Here is a 20,541-nt window from a genome sequence, read left to right on the forward strand (position 1 = left end):
TACAAATTGATCTCACAGACGGTAACAGTGATCCGTTGGATATAGGAAAGGCATAATGAGAGGGAAGTCCACGCTGTATCATCCGAGATGGGTAACTGAGCAGGGATTGGAGTTCCAACCGGCGTCTAGGAATACGATTAGAATAATATAATCTATGATATTTCTAACAAGCAGAAAACCATTTGAACAGAATAGTATCATTGTCATATCTCGTCGTGTTGTATCCATCCCTGGTACTTTGTCCATACTTGCTTTTGTATCTCTCCCAATGCAGAACGCGCTGCGCCAATAGCAGCCAGCCCAGAATCATGCACTGTCCCTCCGATGATATCAATTTGATCTCCAAGAGCTTGCTGAACTGCTGTCTTGACCAGGTGACCATCGTGGCCGGCAGTCAAAATAACCAGCTTATCGATCCTTTGTGGGATTCCATCGTCCTTGTGCGTCTCATCCAGGTGGTATTCTATTGCCGTCAGTGAGACCCTATATAGCTATCGGGAGAAGAAGATACTAGCCTCTCAATGCAGTCAAATGAGCCACGATGTTGTCTGCCAGGCTCTCCACGTAATTTTTCTCAACAACACGAATATCCTTCCACGTAAGCACGGCCTTGACCTCCTCAAACTCCTGATACCCCCAACCGCTTAAATCAAGCGGCCATTCATCCTGATATTTGTAATTTTCGCTGGTCTGGTTCTCTGCGTGGTTCCGCTTTATCAAACGAGCCTGCTTCACCCGCTCCCAAAGATCGCTCTCTCGCGCTCCGAGGGAAATCTGAAACCTCAGCGCTTCAGAGCCCTTAACCAACCGCCTGGTCAAATACCGGTCAATCGACTCAGTGCCCCACTGATCCATAGGGAGGTATCCCTCTCTCATACCGGCGCGTTTGTCAGTATTATACGTTCGTGAATCCAGGTAGAATTCCCCCAGGTCCAGAACTAGGTATCGGATGTCGGGATTGTCAATCTGGGTCTCCTGGCTTTGATTGAACGTGGCGAGGACTGTCCGGTCCTGCGGTCCGCGCGGGAGGCTGATTTCGGCTTCCCAGCATGCTGTCCACACGAGGCCGGCTAGAGTGCTGTTAAAAAACTGGGGGATAGCGACTGTTGCGGATCCAATGTCGATATCGTGGTTATTCTGTGCTTGGGCTTTGAGCTCAGTGAGGACGGAAACAAACTCAGCCTTGATGTCGCCTAACGTTGGCGTTGTTGACGACGAAGGGTAGTAGTTGACTCCGAGAAATGATATCATAGCATGAAATGTGGTCTTTATGACTCCCGACGCTGCTTGAAAAACCTCTGACCCGAAAATGCTTTGTTGAACAGATAGTGGCACCAGATCATGAACCCTAGAAACAGCCAGCTTCACTCCCGCCGCCACGGCTTCAGCAAGGCGTGAGATCAGCCCAGCTTTCTCGCCATACATGGCCGCTACATTGTTCTGTACGTAGGCTTCCTGACGAAGGTGACGCATGTAGATACCATACGTGTCATTCTGTCTGGGAATAATTTTGGCAATAATCGAGACATTATCAGATGCGTGCGCATATGCGGCCGTTCTACCATCAGTAAGATACTGGCGATATGGGTAGTGGGGCAGGGAGTACTGACATGACTTCGGGGCCGAAATCGATTCCAATCGCTTGGGCCTGTCCGCTGGCTATTACTGGGAGGATAAGACTGTAAGTAAGCGCTAGGAGGGCGGCCAACCTCCTTTGGAGGAACTGCATGGATACGTTGCCGATGTTCCTGTTCTTCGATTGTGATATTGTGGAGGGTGTTCTTGGTTGATATAATAGTTGTTTGAAAGTGCCAAGAGCTGCCAAGTTGATAAACCCCAAAGTGGTCTGAAACATGGCCAATAGACCAAGCAATTGGTCCTGAGCTAAGCAGTAAAGGGGTAGCGCGCTCTATTAAAAGCATCTGAGATTGATCATGAATCAGAAAATCAAAATCCACTTTGGAATTCCTGTCAACAGAGTATAACTACGCCTAATTAATGCAAACCAGGTCACGAGTAGGAATAAGTTTCAGAACAGAAGTACATTTCTCAACATTAAAACATTTATACTATGAACTCCTGCTACTGCACATAACATTCCATCCACAGTGACCATGGCCAGTTCAAACCTGGAAGAAAGGAACAGCCCTCCTGCACCCCCTCCGCCCCCTCCACCATCGGATCCTCACTCAAAGATATCTCCCTACGTTCTGAAGCTCAGGAGCGCGCCTCCAAATTATTTCTACGAGCCCCCAATAAAGCCAGAACACACCGACCCCTTTGCTGCACCCACAGGTCCCTACTTCTTTTACGGCACATTAACAGATCCGTTAATGATCTCGGAGATTCTCGAGCTGCCTGAGGAACCAAAACTCCGGCCTGCACATATTATTGGGTACGAATGTAAAATGTGGGGGCAATATCCAGCTTTGCTCGATAGTCCAGATTCGGTGGTTGAAGGAGCAGCGTATCATATCTGTACTACGCTGGATGCTGAGAGACTTGCTGCGTATGAGACGGGAAACTATCGTGCTGAGGATTGTCTTATCAGATATACAGATGGCAAGGAGCCGTCTGAGGATCTGGGGTACACATTCAAGTATGTTGGTGACCCGCGCGAACTCAGCGAGGGCGAGTTTGACCTGAAGGTCTGGTTGAGACGGATGGGGAGACATGCTGCGGCGGATAAGTTGGAGGCTGCTAAATGCGAGAAATAGAGGATGAACCTTATCCTTTGTCCTCTCGGGTTTAATGATTCTATGTTGGTATACCTCTTTGTCAAAATACAGTATGGGTGAGGTTTCTGCCTGCTAGAGGTGCAGCCAAATTGTGCGATGGGAATCTAGCTTAAGACTGGCTACATATAAGAAGAGATAGAGGCTATATCGTAGATAAAAAGAACTCGTATCTCCCATACTCATCCGCCATAAGATAGGTCTTGCTTCAAATGGTGCCTGGCTCTAATCCAGTTGTTATCGCACTCCCTTCGCTATCGAGGACCTGATCCGGCATTAGCTGCATCGTCCCGATGTCCAGAGGAAGGGCCATACTAGCATCTGTAGCACCATTTGGTGATATAGTTGCTTCGCACATCCATGGATGAGCGAGGCTTTCCTCGGCCGTCGCACGTTTGTCCACATCCACGGTCAGCATTGCATCAATGAGATCCAAAGCGGGATCTCCGACGGAATCCCAGTAAGGCGATGGATAATGATATTGACCCATCTTGATCTGTTGGGAGAGAGTATATGGGTTCTCTTCAGTGTACAAGTCGTCAGAAAATGGAGGAAACCCGCACAAACAGATGTACAAGACAACGCCGGAGGACCACAAGTCCACTCCAAAACCGTATGAACGGCTGCGAGACGTCTGGAGAACCTCCGGCGGCACATCTAGATGGGTCAGCAAATGCGAATAAGTGACACGAAGTAGGTAGCCTACAGCTTGGAGTTCCACACAAAGTCGATGTCAACTCTTCGAATCCTGAGTCTGTATGGAGCTTTTTTGCCAGCCCAAAATCGCTTAGCTGGATCGTAAGGTTCCTGTCCATAACAAGGATATTCTCGGGCTTGACGTCTCGGTGGACCCATCCACGGTCGTGCTACTATGTATCAGACTCTGAGTTCTTAACGTGTTATGAAGGACTCACGAGGAATTTGATAGCGGATAACAACTGAGTAAAGATGACTCGTGTTTCGGCCTCGGTAAACTTCTCCTTCGCGACAATAAGGTCAAAGAGGTCCCCTTCCTTCCCGAGGTCCATGACGAGGCAGATCCTATTCTTCTCGAAGTCTGCAAATAGATCAGCCATCCTCATGAGGTTCGGATGAGAATGCTTCTGGAGTTCGCGAAGCAACTGAATCTCATAATGTAAGCTCTCAAAATCCGAAGATGAGGGAGGCCGATGACTATGGAACATCTTGACCGCAAATAATACGCCAGTCACTCTGTTGGAGCAGAGGTATACAGTGGCAAAATGTCCTTTCCCGATTTGCTCCATCATATTGTATCGCTGATAAAAGCCAGTCTGGATATCATATTGCTCCATGAGTTCTGCGAATGAGATCTCATCTCTTTCCTGACTTTCTGTATGGAGATTCGATGGTCGTTGCCACGGTATTTCAGGACTCTCAGGTAGTCCGCTCATAATCCTCGACGATTGCCTCTGTAAAGGCCTCCCAGCAATGGCCTCATAGTCAACCGTTAGACGTCGCACTAGGCGCTGTAATCCTCTCCGGGAGGCAATAATGGAGGCACGACGCCCGGCCATTCCACGAGGCAGGAGAGCACCGTAATCCGCAAGAAATGTCGCGATAGCTTCCTGTCCGCTTCGTAGAGCCATACTCAAGGCAGAATCCCCCCATTCTGTCTCCACCATCAACTCTGCACCCGCTTCAACCAGCATGCGAACCGCATCAAGATGCCCGCTTGATACAGCAGACATAAGCGGAGTCAAATTATTCGATGCTTTGTTGTTCACGCATGCGCCGCCATCTAATAGCACACGGATTACGCTTGAGTGACCATTTCGAGCCGCTCTTTGCAGAGCACTTTCACCCATGTAGTCCTGAGCGTTGACTGCAGCTCCTAGCTCCAGGAGAACCCGTACATTCTCCGCGTGGCCAAACGTCGCAGCCCGGATAAGGGCAGTCTCTCCGTCGGTCCCTTTGCCTTCGATTTTGTGGCCATTTGCAATCATGTGTCGAAGAATCACCGGGAGATCAAAAGCCGCGGCGAGGACGAGAGCCGGGGACTTACGGGGAAATTCCTGACTCCAGTTGGGATAGCGACCAGTTGGAACACTCCACGCTTGATGGATCGTTTCAGACACCGTTGGATTAGAGAAAAGTCGGTCGAGGCTCGGCAGTACCTCGTCTGCCTCAAGGAGATTCATATCCGACCCCCAATGTTTGGCAGCATATTCCAAAAAGGGATATTCCGTCAGACGCTGCAGCATCGCCGCATCACTTTCACAAAAGCCAGATAAGAAGTTCGGAAGACCCAAATAGGCCAAGCTCACTTTGGTGAGACTCAGCCTAGCGGCCATCAGTCTTTGACTATGTGACCGTTCGAAGTATTGATGGACTGTGTAATGAATGGCATGGATGGCTTGCGACTCGTGATCGACGGCGATGAGACCGCTACACGCCCCAGTCAAGATGTCCGCATCTGGGAGATCGTCGTCTCCGAGTGCCATACCGCCCGTTAGCTCTTGCGTGGCGTACATATGCTGGAGCTGCATGACTGTCAGGGTTTCCCGGGCACAAATTATCCATAGCAGTACTGTCTCCGCTAGTTCGGCAGTATCAGCTGGCTGGTCATATATTCTTTGCAGGGCTTCCGAGTATGTGTCGTCCAAAGTTACAGGGAGAGTACGTAGGGCGGATCGCACTGCTTTTCGATTAATCTTGGTCGAGAGAGAGTCGAGGTGCAGCTTGGCAAGGAGGAACCTGTAATAGTGGATTAGCCTCGACCATATCAGAATAACGCTGTTGCTTACATTCCCTGGCAATCACCAGTGATGGAATCAATTATCTCCGTTCTCAAGTCCGGGTCAGCACGGACATGCTTAGAGAGCCTGGGTTGTTGGCTTATCTCGGAGTCCAGGAACATCCTGATGTCCTCATCCCGAGCAAATATCTCTACCATCTTAGTCGAAACGAAAAATGCCTCGAAAGTAGTGGAGAAGCGTGAACTACACAGAATCCTGACATTTGAGCCAATCGAGCGTACCGTTGACAGAAACCGGAGGGCATCTTCCTCGGATTCGGTACATTCGTCCAGAGCATCAATGACAACAAACAAAGACTCATATGTTGAAGTCAGTTTCCCCAGTAGATCAGTTAACTCTTTCAAAGTGGGACGTGTGCCGTATTTCTTGTGCGAGTTATAGAGAGACAACACTTCAGGTGGTACCGTCTCGCTTGTGGGATGTTGAAGGACCTGCTGGACCAGACCTGAGAGCAAAGCAGCAGAAGTCTGCTCTTTTCGGCTGTTATAGTTACAGTAGATATACGTGTAGAGACTGTTCTTCGAGGACTGGTCATGCTCAAGGATATCGATAACCATAGACCTGGTATATGCATTAGCTATCATTCAATTTCTCGGATGTATAAGGGGAACGGTTGCTTGCATTAGTCTCGTTTTGCCAGCGCCAGCTACGAACAAGCGTTAGCTACCCCATCGTCGACTGGAAAGATATGTGTACTCACGTAGGCCTGGGCACCAGAGCATGCTAATCTTCCCGTCCAGCCAGGCACGAAGAGCCTCGTGTTTGGTGAACCATCGACCAGTTCCTGGCTGCACACTTTCCAGTATCGCAATATGCTGCTCGCGAAACGAGAGGGTGCTGAACCAGAGAATGATCCTCTGGGTCTCATCTTCGTGATCTTTCAAGTGAGTCTCATCAACCTTCTGCCCCATATCTACTATTCTCTCGTGGGATGCTTGTGCAAGCTCATAGGATGCCTGCGTAAGCTGCCTACACCCACGCGGTTAGCATACATCAAACCATTAAGTGGTTGGGCAAGAGCCGTACGCGAGGTCATTCTGCATGACCAGAATGAAATGGCTCTTTAGGCGCTCCAAGCAAGAAAGCTTCTCCGCGGTATCCTTCTTGGTAAATGGCCATGTCATAGGTAACGATCGTTGCCGCAGCTTACTCTGCGGGCTGAGCTGCTTGATGATGTCCTCCAGGATGCGCTGGAACTGAACAAGAGGGCTATCCGGGCCATAAAGAGCCTTGATATACAGCGGCCTGCCAGGTCCCGACGTCGTCGCTGCGTCTTCCGCATCCTCGATACGGTCTCTGAGCATCTCGAGCAGGCAGGTGGTGCTTCTCAGCTCATCCCGGAGGTTGACTCGATCCGTGTCTCCATTTTTGATGCCTCTCAGGTAGTTAGTCGCCGTGGCTGCCAATTCAAGCACCGTTATGACGCTCGCGGTAATACTCAGAGGGTCGCTCATTTTGCGTGGGAAATGTCCCTTGGAGGGGCTGAATCGATGAGGGGTCCAGCGCAATCCCACAACCTCCCTATTCCGTGAGCACGGCAACTCTGCGGCGGACGTGCCTGGATGAATGTAGGATGAAAGGGTGATTAAGAGGAATAAACTTCATAGTTGTGGGAAGACTTGGGTTAGATGAAGAACATGAGGTAGATGAGCAGCAGGCTGCAGTCCTTAGATATCAGCCCGTGGAGGCTTAGCGCTGCAGTCAGCCTTGCCATACATTTTCATTGGCTTCATTCTCTTAGGACCCTTGGTATTTGTACAAAAGGAGCCCATTGGAGTTCGACCATGATTACAGTACTCACGCCCTCTGCGGCCGTATTAGGGAACACTAAATAACCTGGATATGGAATTCTATGGTACCAAGATCGATACAGCAGGAATATCGAATACTATAGTATCGATGCTGAATCCCATGTAGGGGCTCTAGGGAGGTACCTGGTACAGTTATAATCTATCATAGGGGGTTACCCCACAAGTGGTACGGCACTCCAATAAAATATATGTCTGAGCATGGTGGTATCTAATATCCTTGTAAATATGCCATTTGATATTTGTGCAGATAGTGGCATTAGCACTCTATCAATATCTATAAAAGAGGTAAACTGTTTCTTTCATATAACAGTTCACCATAAGAGAGGAAAGATTTCGATACTCTATCCAGCCTGTTTGTATTCCACGGATTCAGGCGTAAAAGAGGTAGCTTATGGAGTAGTTTAAAGCATCTTAACAGCAATCGTAATGACACAGACCTTGCAAAAGCCTGTAGAATACTATGATATCCTCAACAGCAGCTGAAGGGGCTATGTAACAGATGAACTTACGCTAGTAGTGTACAGAATGTAATTTAAGACTAGTATATTCTCTATATTTTGTTAGTGATAGTGCAGTGATAGCAAGCAGTGATCTGCATTTTTTGCCTTCCCTGACGATAGACAACGGGGACGTCCACATATACCTTCGTAAACCCTTCGAGAAGGCTACAAGTATGATGAGGATATGATAATTAATGTGAGGTCATACCCTGTATAGCTTCAACACTTCCAAGAATAGCAATCATAGCACACAGACGAATATCAATAAATAGGAATAATGGAGCACGTATTCAGAGTAAAGACCATACTGCTGCATGGATGAGACCTCTTCCTTTCGTTATTGTCTGAGTTTGTGTAATAGGAGGTAATGATTGTTGTAAGGAAGGTTGTCACAAGCAACCAAATCACCATAATATTTCAAGCTCACGACTCCACAACTCCACCGCCCGTGCAGCGGCCAGATCCCTGTCCCTTCGGATGATCGTGCACGACTGGCAACAGCATAGGATCAGCCGGCAGGAGCGAGTCTTGGTTATTGGGTACCGGTCTCCCAAAACCGGGGGCTGTCCCGGTCTCTGCAGAACGCATCGTGCATGCTTGATATTTGGTAATGATGCAGGTTTTAAGCAGTAACGAACGGGACCTGGTTAATGTTGTGCAGCCAAGCAGGATGTGGCATCGCTGATATGTTGCGCTCTTCAAAGCCTGGGTCAACCTTTCCTCAGAGATGGCAACATCATACCAGAGAAAGTGCGACCAGGCTTATCTCTACGACAGACCTTATGGGACTTTCAGGATAGAACAGTCACTGTTGAACCCAAATAGATGCTAGGAATCACACCTTCAACGAGTTGCTTCGCATTTTCAAGCACATTTCTTATTCAATTGACAAAAGCTAACCTCCATTGTTTACGACCAAAACGCCCGTTCGTGTTAGCTACGATAACGCCTGCGATCGGAATTTCCGGCGCAATTACCACGACCAGCTTCCGCAGTGGATCAATGAGAATTCCACATATACTACTACTGCCGGAGAAGAAATAGATTTTGACCGAGCTCTGGTGCTGTATGTGATTGAGGCGGTATATCCATCGGTCCTTTTGCTAACCAGGTTGGACTCAGGAATGGCTTGCATCCTACTATCGGCACCTACTATCCCAACCCAACTCCGCATGTGACTGTTCGGCTTTCGAACCCATCCTTGCGCGAACGGCAGATGTGGTATGTTCTCCCACTGGCGGCCCAACGGGGAGTCAGTCGTCCTCCCACGACCAGATAACGCGTTATTAAATCCACGAAGAAGGGAGAGACGGAAGGAGAAGAAACGGAGAAGAAAGTCTAGGAACAATAAGAACAACCATAAGAGTGGCAGAAAAGACCACGATCATCCGGGGAAAGGAGGCGGTGCTGGGGGTACTATTGGTATCACCACAAGCGGAGGAGACGTACAAGTTAGAGTCCTGGAAATTCGAGGAAGGCATCTTATAGTTACACCTCCCGAAGGCTTCCAGGAATTGGAAGGAAACGTCATGATGGAAAGATCCAGACTAAAGCACTGCGCGGTTGTTGTTGTTTTTTTTTCCCCGTTTTGTTGGCGGTTTAGTCTCTTAAGCACAAACCATCCCTCATTTAAAGTCCAAAATGAGCACTCTGTTCCGGAGTCTCCAGACATATGATCTTTCAGTGTTCCAAGATGCTGTAAGCCTAATAGCTATATTGTTCTTCCAGTGACCAACGGGTTTCGGTCCTCTGGGAGCCGCGCGCCGGACACAGACCGGAGCCGTTAGATTCATCATTCGCCGTACAAGCGCGCCTTATTCTTGCCACAAGTTGGCAGGCACATTGCCGCACGTCATTTGTATTACCAGTTAACACCTGGGCTCAATCAATCATTTTGCATTCTTTGGTATTTCCGCATTTCATCGTCCCCCAGAGTTCGTCATGGAAGATTTGTCTGTTTACCATCCCGGTAATCTTCTATACACCCAGGAAAAGTTGGTTGGGGAGGCTTTTCCACTGTTTGGCTTGCAAACGACAGAGAGTGCGTTGCTCAATCAAACCATCTTCTGTATGTCTTCATTAACCATATAAAAGGAATGACCAGTGGGTTTCGCTGAAAATTTTGAGGGCGGATAGCTCCCTGGTATCTCCAGAGCTTCGCAACTTACGACACTTAGAAAAGCACTCCGAACGCAGCTTGTCCTCGAAATATATTGTTCAGTTATTCGACTCTTTTACTCATCAGGGACCCAACGGACTCCATCAGTGTCTTGTATTTGAGTTGCTTGGTCCTTCCGTCGATAAGGTTCTCAACGACTACTACGACTCTGGAGATACGCTTGAGACAGAAGATATCCTTCGCATGACGGAACAGCTTTTAGAAGCCATTCAGTTTATTCATGATGCTGGCATGGGACACGGGGGTGAGCCACACCCGTATATATACTCCTCTACCTGACTCGTTCTTGTCTTCACGGGATAGTTTTAATGTGGTGGTAGATATAAGCGGCAGGAACATTGCCTTCAGTTGTAGCAACCTGTCGAATGCAGCCGAAGAGGATCTCTTTGAAGACCTTGGGTTACCGGAGACGGAAGAATTGGTTCGCCTTGATGGCAAGCCACTGGACAAAGGCTTACCGAAGCATATGGTGAAAGCGGCCGAATGGGACGAGTGGGTTGATGAAGATGAGGAAGATCTTCGGATTCTTGACCTTGGAGAGGGGTTCCTTCAAGGACACGAGCCCAAAACCCTCTCTCAACCACACCAATTGCAGGCACCAGAGACGATTTTCGGGAACTCCTTTGACCACCGAGTCGACTTATGGCGTGCAGGCTGCGTGGTAAGTGGCCTTATGCGGTCGCAGGAAGATTGAATGTTAATGTTTCAACGCAGATTTATTCGTTCATATTCAGAACATCGCCATTCTGGTACCTTGACGACGATGCTGCCTTGGTTGAACAGTTGGTCGGGTTTGTGGAGAAGTTACCAGAGGTCTGGCAGCCAGTGTGGGACCGCATGCAGTTCAACTCGAAGCATCAGATGGAACCGACGGAAGGTGAGTGAACACCATCCATGTGGGCGCGATACAACCAGATTTGCTGAGTTTACTCCAAGATCGTCAGCTATCGGAGCTAGAGAGAAGGTTTAATAAGAGGGTGCGTGATCCAAAACTTGCTCGTCTTGTTCCAGTTATTCGGGGCTTGATGAGATTTCTGCCATCGAGTCGTATGGAGGCATCCGAAGCACTCGATTTGTTGAGGTCAGGAGTGCGGACAGAATCGAAATCCGACTCGAGTGATACTGTACCCTAGGATTCACTTTTACCTGGCTCGCGATTGTACGATTTTACATATCGAGGACGCCACCACCGATTGCTTGTGCTCGGCTGTGTTTGCTCTGGATATTGTGTTGTGGGCTGCAGCTGAGCTCTGTCAAATAGGCCAACCACCTTCATCCTTATGCATGGATACGAGCCGTGCAGAAGTAATTTAGTCATAAGAATACATCTATCAGCTCTTCATGCATGCTTTAAAGTGGCTGGGCTAAATAAGGGCATTACATTGCTTGGCGCCCGCCACAACAATGGTAGATACATGCTCATCCACCTTTTTCTGGGCTTCCAGAAGGTGTACAAGCGCCTGATGGGACGCTCGGGCAGCATTGGGAATACAGCCGGCTCATCACACAATACTAATAGTAATGTAGAATGGTTGCGGGCCATTGAGAGCCCAGCTATCCGGCCTGAATGGGCACGTTGGAAAATATAATAGCCCTCTCTGACTCCTGGATGTTCCTGTTGTCTTGACCAAGTCTACTTTGCTGTGCAGTTCACAACTGCTTAAATATTCCTTGTCCTAGAGAGTATTATCCTTACAAAAATCAAATCCTCCATCACGATGAAGGTGTTGACCATTACAGCTGCCATTCTTTCTTCTGTTGTCCTGGCAGGCCCAGGTGTCATAGCAGAAACATTGAAGTATAATCGCGACTATGACTACGCTCAAAATACTGCACTTACCTTATTTTCCTGCTCAGACGGTGCCAATGGTCTTATGACAAGATACGGGGTAAACAACCTCCAACAACTGCGGAACAAGTTACAAGCAAATACATATGTCGGCGCGTCGCCTGCTGTGACAAAGTGGAATGATCCAAACTGCGGGAGATGCTTTAGAGCAACGAACCCCAGCAATAATAAGGCATTGAACTTTGTGGTTATCGAAGGAAACTCTGGTGTTGTGACTGGTGAAGAGGGATTTCGTCTTCTGTCCCCCTCTGGAACCACTTCGGAGGGTACACTTACTGTGAACATCGCAGAGCTGTCATCTCAGAGTTGCTGGAAATGAGTTAGGAAACAGATGTTCTCACTGTTGTCCTTCCATTATTGTTACTGGAGGATTGGGGCAAGCCATGTTATGTTTGTCCATGTTCTGACTCCGGAGGCATAAAGGTGGTATACATAACAATCTCATTACCGACCTATTCAAACCATCCACCACTTCATCTGCTGGAGTTAATCATTGATGTATATTTCTCTTACAAGCAAGCACACTCTTAGTACTCCTTCGCAAGGTGTACCATAACTTTGGAATTATTGGGTCTCACCCCTGAAAAGACCTCACTTTAAGTGTTCGCAGTGTCTTATTGGCCAGATGCCAGGATTATATCATGTGATATCAGATTGACCCCTCTCCTGACTCAGATTGCAAGAAGGATCATCTTCCTCATCAGTACCTTAATGTGGCCTGCAAGAGCATTATTCTTACGGAATGTCTTCTCCAGGGCCTAACAGTTCGCTCTCCCTCTCCACTCGTCTGCTCTGCTACCTGGGTCCTCCGTCCGCCCTTCTGCTCATAGGCACCACATCTCCAAAAGCTGCCCTTCTCTCTCCTCTAAGCCTAATTCCGACAGCCGTGTTCTGCAAGAAATGGAAGAAACGCAGCAATGCCTCTCCCACTCGCCACGCCGGGATAGAGCCACTCATCTGGACTTTCACCTTGAGCGGCACCCTCGGCTTAGCCGCCGCAGCGGTTGTCCAAATGGGCATTTGCCAAGCCGTCGGCGCTGTCCTCTTCTCCTCTGAGGATCTACGCACAGAATTCTGGACTGAATTTGGTCGTACCACTGTTGCCGGGTTAACACAGGAGCAACTACTCCGCCGTGCCGAACTAGCTTCCTCGTGGCAGAACTGGGTTTTCAACGGCGCTTTGACGTACGTTGCCGCTGGACTGGTCGAGGAACTCCTGAAATACATCCCGGTCATGTATGCGCGACGGAGAGACGCCAAGAAGAAACAACGCCGCGATAGAGCGTACATTGACTACGTTCTTGCCAGTGCATTAGGCTTTAGTGTCGTTGAGAACATCGGGTTCATTTATTCAGCATGCGTGGGAGGCCAGGAGAGCTGGCCGAAATTATTGCTGACGTTCATGGAGAGAGTGGTGGTGGGTCAACTGGGGCATCTTTCTGTGGCTTGTCTGACGGCGCTGCGGGCTACGCGGAGGGATTATCATGGGGACTCCTTGGGGCTGTGGGGAGTGATTGGTCCTGCGGCATTATTTCATGGGACGTATAACTTTGCGCTCATGAGTGTCAGTGCTATGGAGGGAAATGTGGGTTGGATTCATCCAAACGGACTGCGGAATACGGTGTTGGCGCTCGGGTTGGTTTCGGGGATGATTGGGCTGGCTGTTCGGAAGGTGAAACAGGAGTGGAGAAAGGTGCAGAAGTATGAGCAGGACCGTTTGAAAGATGACGAGAGTCGGAAATAGTATGCCTTTCTCGTCCTGGGCCGACTTCTCTGTGCATAGGTTAGTATATGATATGTATATTAGTGACATCTCCCCTCATGATGATTATCCAAACAGCAAGAAGGATCATGCATAATTCTGCTTCAATGGTCTGATTATCCTTTAGCAGCATCTCCTGTTACTATATCGGACGCTGAAGCTACTGATCATATTAGGAGTAATTCATGTTATGGTGTAAGTTAGGATGGACTTTTATACAAAAGGAACACATTAAACTTTACAAGATTACACATCCTACACCATTCGCAGCCATAGACAGGGACCACCAAATAACTGGATATTGAACCCTTATATACTAGTGATATCATATACTTATACAGTATGGAATTGGATCCTACTATCTTGCTTAGATGTATAACCTCGTGGGGGGTTACCCTCCTGGCGTCTTTCTACCCTTAGATCAATATTTAAATTCCAATTAGACAGAATACCAGCCGGCAACAACGAAAAGAGTCATCGGTTCTTTCATACGAATGTAGTCTGTACAAATGTTCTTATGAATGAATATGTTTCGTCGGCTCGGCCCGCATTCAGGAACTCCAAGTCAAGGGGCCGATGACCTGGCGTAGGAGTTATTCGCCTGTACTCCGTAGTCCAGAATATTTCAACGAGATAATGTTTCAAATTCCCAGGCCACTTAGTTCTGTACAGAGGAGATGTTCACTGTAAGATTGAAATAGTGAAATAGTTGGTCTTTTCGTGGACCAATAGAAATGTATTCTTACCCAGCCTTGTATCCATTATCGGCGCTTGCCCCTCACAACGAGCTGACGATGCTTACCTTTTTGTCCATCACCTGCAATTCAGAATCCCCCTCATAGTCGGTGATGACCTGCGAAGAATCCTCCCCTGGGTCGTCTACTATCTTTTGCTCCTTGCAGTCTTCAACTTGACAACACCTTCACCGTGTCACTGCTATGGCGATTTCGTCATTGGCTCGTGGAGATCTCTATTCCCTTTGACTACATAGGCATTTCCCTTTTGTAGAAGACATAATTCCCGTCAAATCGAAGCCATGCCCAGCGTAAAGGATCGCTGGAAAAACTGGAGGGCTAGGAAAACAAGGAGCCCGAACGATAGCTCCAGCGTTGTCGCCTCCCCCACTCCCCCGCCGACAGGTAAGTTGCGAGTTCGAAGCCGGTACTATGCCATCTCTACAACTGGCCTATCTGCTAAACGGTGGAATATATCAGATAGCGCAAAAGTCCCGTCCAGCGACGTGGTGGAGTCGCCTCCTCCGTCGCATCCATCTGGGAAAAAGGCCGAAGTGACAATCGCGACCTCCGGGAATCGTCAGCCGACAACAAGGTCACCTTCCAAAGCGACGTTGGATGTCTTATCCGATACTGGTGACCATGCGCATGTTCCTCGCTCTGCTTCGCTGGTTGTCAATCCTGCTCAGGCCCATCCCGGACCTGAAGAGCAATTGACGAAACAGAGCGCAGTGCTTTCCATATCCCAGAGAATCTGGAATGCTGCCTACGATAGCCTTGAGGAGGATAGGGCTACTACTGACCTTGTTAAGTCTTACTTGAAGACTCTCACCGCAGTTCTCAAGGCCGAGAAAGGCTCTAGTGTCTCTGCCCCCGAAGACGATGAGCTTGCTGCCCAATTGCAAAGTCCAACCACTCGTCAGGAATATCTGAAGAAATTAGTCAGCGATGGTCAGAAAAAGATTGAAACGTCGTCAAACATCAAAATGGCAGTGGGTGATGTCGCCCAGTTCATTCTTTCTGCCAAAGGGATGATCGACCTCGCAATCCAGAACATACCGCAGGCTGCTCTCCCGTGGGCTGGTGTTTGTATCGGGTTACAAGTAAGCAGTCATCGCTCGCCATCCTTCGGACCAACTAATGTTTGCCCAGATCCTCCTGAATCCGGCGCAGGCTACCAAGTCTAACCTGGCGGGCATCGCTCATGTTACCTCCAGAATGGACTGGTATTGCGCCCTAACCGAACACCTCTTGAACAAGAACAATATTATGATCGGAACGGAGTCCTTTCCAGAGATCTTAGAACTGCTGGAGAAGGCAGTTGTGCTGCTATACAAGGAGCTCCTCCTCTATCAGATGAAGAGCGTCTGTTTCTATTACCGGCATCGTGGCGTTGGATTCCTGCGCGGACTAGCGAACTTGGATGACTGGGATGGTGATTTGGCATGTGTTAAGGACGCCGAAATCGTCGTGCGGGAGTACTCGGAGCAATATTACCGAGAGTATCACAAGAGCTCTCTGCGCCAGCTCGTCGACTCCGGTAGTGAAATGGAGAAATACCTTGGTGACATTCATCAGAACTTGCGAGACTTTATCGCCTTGCAAAAGACAACGCGAAGGAACGATGAAGACAAGGAATGCCTCCAGGATCTCTTTGCAGTGGATCCGCAGTACGATCTGAGGGACATTGAAGAGAAGAAGGATAAATTGCTCGACAATGCGTATGACTGGGTCTTTAGCACCGATGAGTACGCCGCGTTTACCGATTGGCTCGATGAGGGGCTCAACAGTGCATCCTGCCGTGTGCTATGGATAGACGGATCTGCCGGCACCGGAAAGACGATGCTCTTCATGGGCATCATTCGCAAGCTCTCCAGTCAACCCTCCGCTCTTTCACCGAGTGTCTCGTACTTCTTCTGTCAAGGTACAGATCAGACCCGGAACAGCGCAACGACCATCTTGCGATCTCTGGTTTGGCAGCTACTGGTGCAGCAACCATCTCTCATCTCGCACCTTCGAGACCAGCGTAGAAATGCTGGTGCCCCTCTTTTGAGAGGCGAGCGCGCATTTTATGTGCTATCCGACGCACTTCGCAGCATGCTACAAGACCCTTGCCTATCCCCAATATATTTCGCTATTGATGCCCTTGATGAGTGTGATCGGAAAACCCCGGGCCTGGACCAGCTTCTTCAGCTGATTGATTCTTCACTTGCTCTCTCCAGTAAGGTGAAGTGGCTGGTCTCTAGCCGTCCGGAGGTTCTTGTTCACGCAGGCGGCAAGCAGCTCAAGGATATCCATGCTTCAACAGTTTCGGTCACGTTGGACCCTAGGCGTCTGGAAGGACCAGTCAACGCATATATTGACCATAAGCTTGACAGCATGAAAGGAAAAGACGGTTATGATACGGATACCTTGGCACAACTTTCGCACGAGATCCGCCAGCGAGCTATGTCCACCTTCCTCTGGGTGGCATTGGCGTTCAAAGAACTGGACGGAGTGGATGGGTGGGACGCCGTCGAGACCATCCAAAGAATTCCCTCCGGCTTGTCGAATGTGTACGAACTAATTATGGCGCAAATCGAGAAGGGCAGTCCGGAAAACCAAAAGCGGTGCAAGAACATATTGGTCGCTGTTATTCTCGCATATCGTACTCTCTCGCTCCCTGAGCTCGCCGTGCTTGCTGGACTGCAACCAAAGATCAACCCTCGGACAATTGTCGAGAAATGCGGCTCATTCCTGACAATATCTGGCCAAACCGTCTCCCTGATCCACCAGTCCGCCAAGGACTATCTCGAGGCAAACTACACCACAAAACTGGGTAGTGATGTCGGCCAAGGCAATGCGGACATCAGCGCGCGCTCAATCACTGCGATGGGTTCGATACTGAGATACAACATCTATGATTTGCCGTACCCAGGTTTTGAGACCAGTGATGTAACGCAGCCTGACCCGGACCCGTTGGCTCCAATACGGTACTCCTGTGTTTTTTGGGTGGGGCATCTATGCAAAGCAAAAAGCCAGGGCTTTGGGAACGACCTGACCGAGGGAGGGGCAGTCCTTAGATTCTTCAAAGAGCATTTCCTCCACTGGCTGGAGGCATTGAGTCTTGTCGGTGGGATCTCGGAGAGCATCAGGCTCCTGAAGGAATTACAGACTGCTGTTGACGTAAGTCACTATTCGATTTTATGCGAACGTATGCTTACAGAAGTCATAGTCCGCCAACGACACTGAACTATCTGCGTTCCTTCGCGACATGCATCGATTTATCCGTTTCTTCCGTCAAGTGATTGACGTAGCGCCGCTCCAGGCGTATTACTCAGGTCTTGTTTTTGCCCCACAAAGGAGCCTGGTTCGGCAGACGTTCGAGAAATTTTTACACACCCGGATATCTCATATTCCCATCCCGCAGCTGGATTGGAGTCCTCGCCTATATACGCTTGACCTCTATGAAACTACACCCGAATCGGTAGCCTTCTCGGAAGCCGGTGATCGACTTGCATCAGGCTTGAAGAATGGCCTTGTAAAAATATGGGACACAGCCACAGGTGGTCTCATGCAGATACTTCAGGGTCATGATGACATGGTTAATTCAGTAGCCTTCTCAAGAGACGGAAATCTACTAGCATCAGGCTCAAGGGATCACACCATCAAGATCTGGGATACAGTCACCGGGGACTGCGTGCAAATACTCGGGGGGCATAATGGTCCGATCTCCTCCGTATCTTTCTCAGCGACTAGTGAGCAACTTGCATCCGGATCATCGGATGAGACCATCAAAATCTGGGATGTTGTCGCCGGCAAATGCGTGCAAACTGTTGAAGTGAATTATGCTGTCCATTCAGTCGCCTTCTCAAACGCCGATGCTCGACTAGCAGCAGGCTTGGATGGGGGCAGTGCCATAATCTGGGACACCGCCACGGACACACAGATGCACAAACTTGGTAACTATCGTGCATTTGTCGAATCAGTAGCATTCTCAGCGGATGATGAGCGACTTGCTTCCGGGGAATCGCATGGCACTATTAAAATCTGGGATACGGCCACAGGTGCTTGCTTGCACACACTTCATGGCCATGAGGATGCAGTTTTCTATGTAGGCTTCTTAAGAGGCACAGATCGACTAGCATCAGGCTCATTTGATGGAACTGTTAAGATTTGGGACCCGGCCATAGGCAAATGCATGCGGACGCTTGTGGGCCATAGTACTGGGAAGATCTCATCATTGTCCTTCTCAGCAACCGGTGATCAGCTCGCATCGGCCGGGTTTGCTGATATTGAGATTTGGGACATGGCCATAGTCAATAACACGACACCAGTCCAGAGCCGTCAGGAACGGGTCAAGTCGGTCACCTTCTCAGCAAGTGGTCATCGACTAGTATCTCTGTCATGGGAAGGCACTATGTGGATTTGGGACACAGTCACGGGCAAATGCATATGCACGCTCGAGAGGCCAGTGGACGGTCCGTCGGTTGCATCAGTAGCGTTCTCAATGGCTGGTGATCGAGTAGCTTCAGGTTTATTCAACGGTGATATCAAGATCTGGGACACAGTCACAGGAAGATGCATGCAGACGTTCAAGCACCAAGGCTATAATTTCTCTTGGGTTCAATCAGTAGCCTTCTCAGCGACTGGTGAGCAACTGGCATCATGCTCAATGGGTGGCGACATCAAGATCTGGAACACAGGCACAGGGAAATGCATGCAAACACTTGATCATTTCCAGGTTACCTTAGTAGCCTTCTCACCTACTGGTGAGCGACTGGCAGCAGGCTTAAGGGGGGGCGTCATCAAAATGTGGAGGACGGTCTCGAGATATTGCATGTGGAGAATTCGGGGCCATAGTCGTCGACTCACGTCGCTGGCCTTTTCAGGAAGTGGCAATCAACTTGCATCAGCATCAGAAGATTTCACTATGAAGGTTTGGAACACGGCCACGGGGGATTGCATACAGATGTTCAACGTCGGCACTTCCATATGCCAGCTACTTTTTGATCCTACGTCTACGTGTCTTGTCACTGAAATTGGGCGTATTAAGGTTGATTTATCATCCTTTGTCCCTGCGATGACGTCGGAGGCTGGAGATATGGCCGAAGATCAAACCTATCTTGATCAAGAGAGCAGAGAGGTTCAGGAAGGTTTAAATGGCGAGGTCAACGATGATGAGTGGCAAGAACAGACACACAGAGAGTTTGAACCAGAGTCAGTTGCAGAGAGGGGATCAGGTGAGGTAGGCATTCTGGCTAGCAACAATGGTCTGTCAGAAGAAGAGTTATTCGAAGAGCGAGAACCAGCCGACTACGTATCAGTGGACGAGCAATCCGCCGCCGATGAATTAGCTGACGAGAAGTCAGCTGACAAGGAAACAGACGAGGAGGAATTAAGCGAGGAGGAATCGGACGAGGAGGACCTAGCGCCTGTTTCAGCTGCCTACTACTCAGAGACAAAGGTTTACGGCTACGGTCTCCCGGACCGTCCCTGGACTACGCGCGACGGCCAGGATTTCATTTGGCTACCCCCGGAATTCCGCCCCGAGTGCTCTGCCGTACAGGGCGACACGGTTGCCATCGGTTGTCGATCGGGTCAGGTCCTCATCTTCGGCTTCGCACCAGATGGATATTCCGCTGACACTTAATGGTCCCACTGGTGTTTTGTGGACCGTGGCGATACCGTCGCAGTCAATGAGAGCGTGTACATATATGTAGCGTCTTCAGCGCCTTCGTCCTGTTCTTACCGCACTTATACAGGGCAGTGGCTTCTCCTTAGGGGCAACTGACTAACGGCCGTGATAGAGGCGATATATCTGCGAAACAGAGCTGCCAGCTGGCTTACATGCCTTGGCAGCTCTTGGAACAATGGCCAGATAAGGCTATCAGTGCTGTATTCTAGTACACAAAGACACTATTGCCCTTATCAGAAGAATAGAGTAAACCCAGTCAAACAGGAAGATTCCCGCAGATATGTTCTGACATCGGTCGTCCCAGTAGGGCTAAACTGCGGACGCGGATCAAAATCTCCCATCCTATGATTACGCTTTGAGCTGTGGCATGCTCCAGTGGCTAGCTGAGATGGTATTTGAGACAGTTGACAGAGCATAGTGACCCGAATTCAGTCCGCGTACGCTCAGTCCCAGCCGGTGAGACCCGCTGAACTAATGAGTAGCCGTTTGCCAGTTCAGCTGGGTCCTCTCTCTCAAG

General features: G+C 49.2%; 7 protein-coding genes across 7 annotated transcripts; 5 read left to right on the forward strand and 2 right to left on the reverse strand.

Moving 5' to 3' along the window:
• Nucleotides 1–510: 510 nt before the first annotated feature.
• On the reverse strand, nucleotides 511–1,729 carry NFIA_113110 (uncharacterized protein; the record flags this gene model as incomplete). The annotated part of the gene is made up of 2 exons (XM_001262677.1): nucleotides 511–1,558; nucleotides 1,611–1,729. The coding sequence occupies 2 exons, from the start codon at nucleotides 1,727–1,729 to the stop codon at nucleotides 511–513; spliced, it is 1,167 nt and encodes a 388-aa protein (XP_001262678.1).
• Nucleotides 1,730–2,114: 385 nt separating this feature from the next.
• On the forward strand, nucleotides 2,115–2,717 carry NFIA_113120 (gamma-glutamylcyclotransferase family protein; the record flags this gene model as incomplete). The annotated part of the gene is made up of 2 exons (XM_001262678.1): nucleotides 2,115–2,295; nucleotides 2,326–2,717. 2 exons carry the CDS (start codon nucleotides 2,115–2,117, stop codon nucleotides 2,715–2,717), a joined length of 573 nt encoding a protein of 190 aa, XP_001262679.1.
• Nucleotides 2,718–2,943: 226 nt separating this feature from the next.
• NFIA_113130 (NACHT and Ankyrin domain protein) lies at nucleotides 2,944–6,966 on the reverse strand (the record flags this gene model as incomplete). Its single annotated transcript, XM_001262679.1, has 7 exons — nucleotides 2,944–3,392; nucleotides 3,442–3,601; nucleotides 3,650–5,450; nucleotides 5,501–6,073; nucleotides 6,134–6,158; nucleotides 6,213–6,481; nucleotides 6,539–6,966. The coding sequence occupies 7 exons, from the start codon at nucleotides 6,964–6,966 to the stop codon at nucleotides 2,944–2,946; spliced, it is 3,705 nt and encodes a 1,234-aa protein (XP_001262680.1).
• Nucleotides 6,967–9,764: 2,798 nt separating this feature from the next.
• NFIA_113140 (uncharacterized protein) lies at nucleotides 9,765–10,696 on the forward strand (the record flags this gene model as incomplete). Its single annotated transcript, XM_001262680.1, has 3 exons — nucleotides 9,765–9,841; nucleotides 9,918–10,246; nucleotides 10,323–10,696. The coding sequence occupies 3 exons, from the start codon at nucleotides 9,765–9,767 to the stop codon at nucleotides 10,694–10,696; spliced, it is 780 nt and encodes a 259-aa protein (XP_001262681.1).
• A 1,024-nt stretch (nucleotides 10,697–11,720) lies between these two features.
• Nucleotides 11,721–12,170, forward strand: NFIA_113150 (uncharacterized protein; the record flags this gene model as incomplete). Its single annotated transcript, XM_001262681.1, has 1 exon — nucleotides 11,721–12,170. One exon carries the CDS (start codon nucleotides 11,721–11,723, stop codon nucleotides 12,168–12,170), a length of 450 nt encoding a protein of 149 aa, XP_001262682.1.
• A 423-nt stretch (nucleotides 12,171–12,593) lies between these two features.
• On the forward strand, nucleotides 12,594–13,595 carry NFIA_113160 (uncharacterized protein; the record flags this gene model as incomplete). Its single annotated transcript, XM_001262682.1, has 1 exon — nucleotides 12,594–13,595. The coding sequence occupies one exon, from the start codon at nucleotides 12,594–12,596 to the stop codon at nucleotides 13,593–13,595; it is 1,002 nt and encodes a 333-aa protein (XP_001262683.1).
• Nucleotides 13,596–14,649: 1,054 nt separating this feature from the next.
• NFIA_113170 (NACHT and WD40 domain protein) lies at nucleotides 14,650–19,979 on the forward strand (the record flags this gene model as incomplete). Its single annotated transcript, XM_001262683.1, has 4 exons — nucleotides 14,650–14,752; nucleotides 14,828–15,450; nucleotides 15,500–17,512; nucleotides 17,562–19,979. The coding sequence occupies 4 exons, from the start codon at nucleotides 14,650–14,652 to the stop codon at nucleotides 19,977–19,979; spliced, it is 5,157 nt and encodes a 1,718-aa protein (XP_001262684.1).
• Nucleotides 19,980–20,541: the final 562 nt, after the last annotated feature.

Source organism: Aspergillus fischeri, genomic scaffold (assembly GCF_000149645.3).
Source record: "Aspergillus fischeri NRRL 181 1099437636259 genomic scaffold, whole genome shotgun sequence".
Lineage (NCBI taxonomy): Eukaryota > Fungi > Ascomycota > Eurotiomycetes > Eurotiales > Aspergillaceae > Aspergillus > Aspergillus fischeri.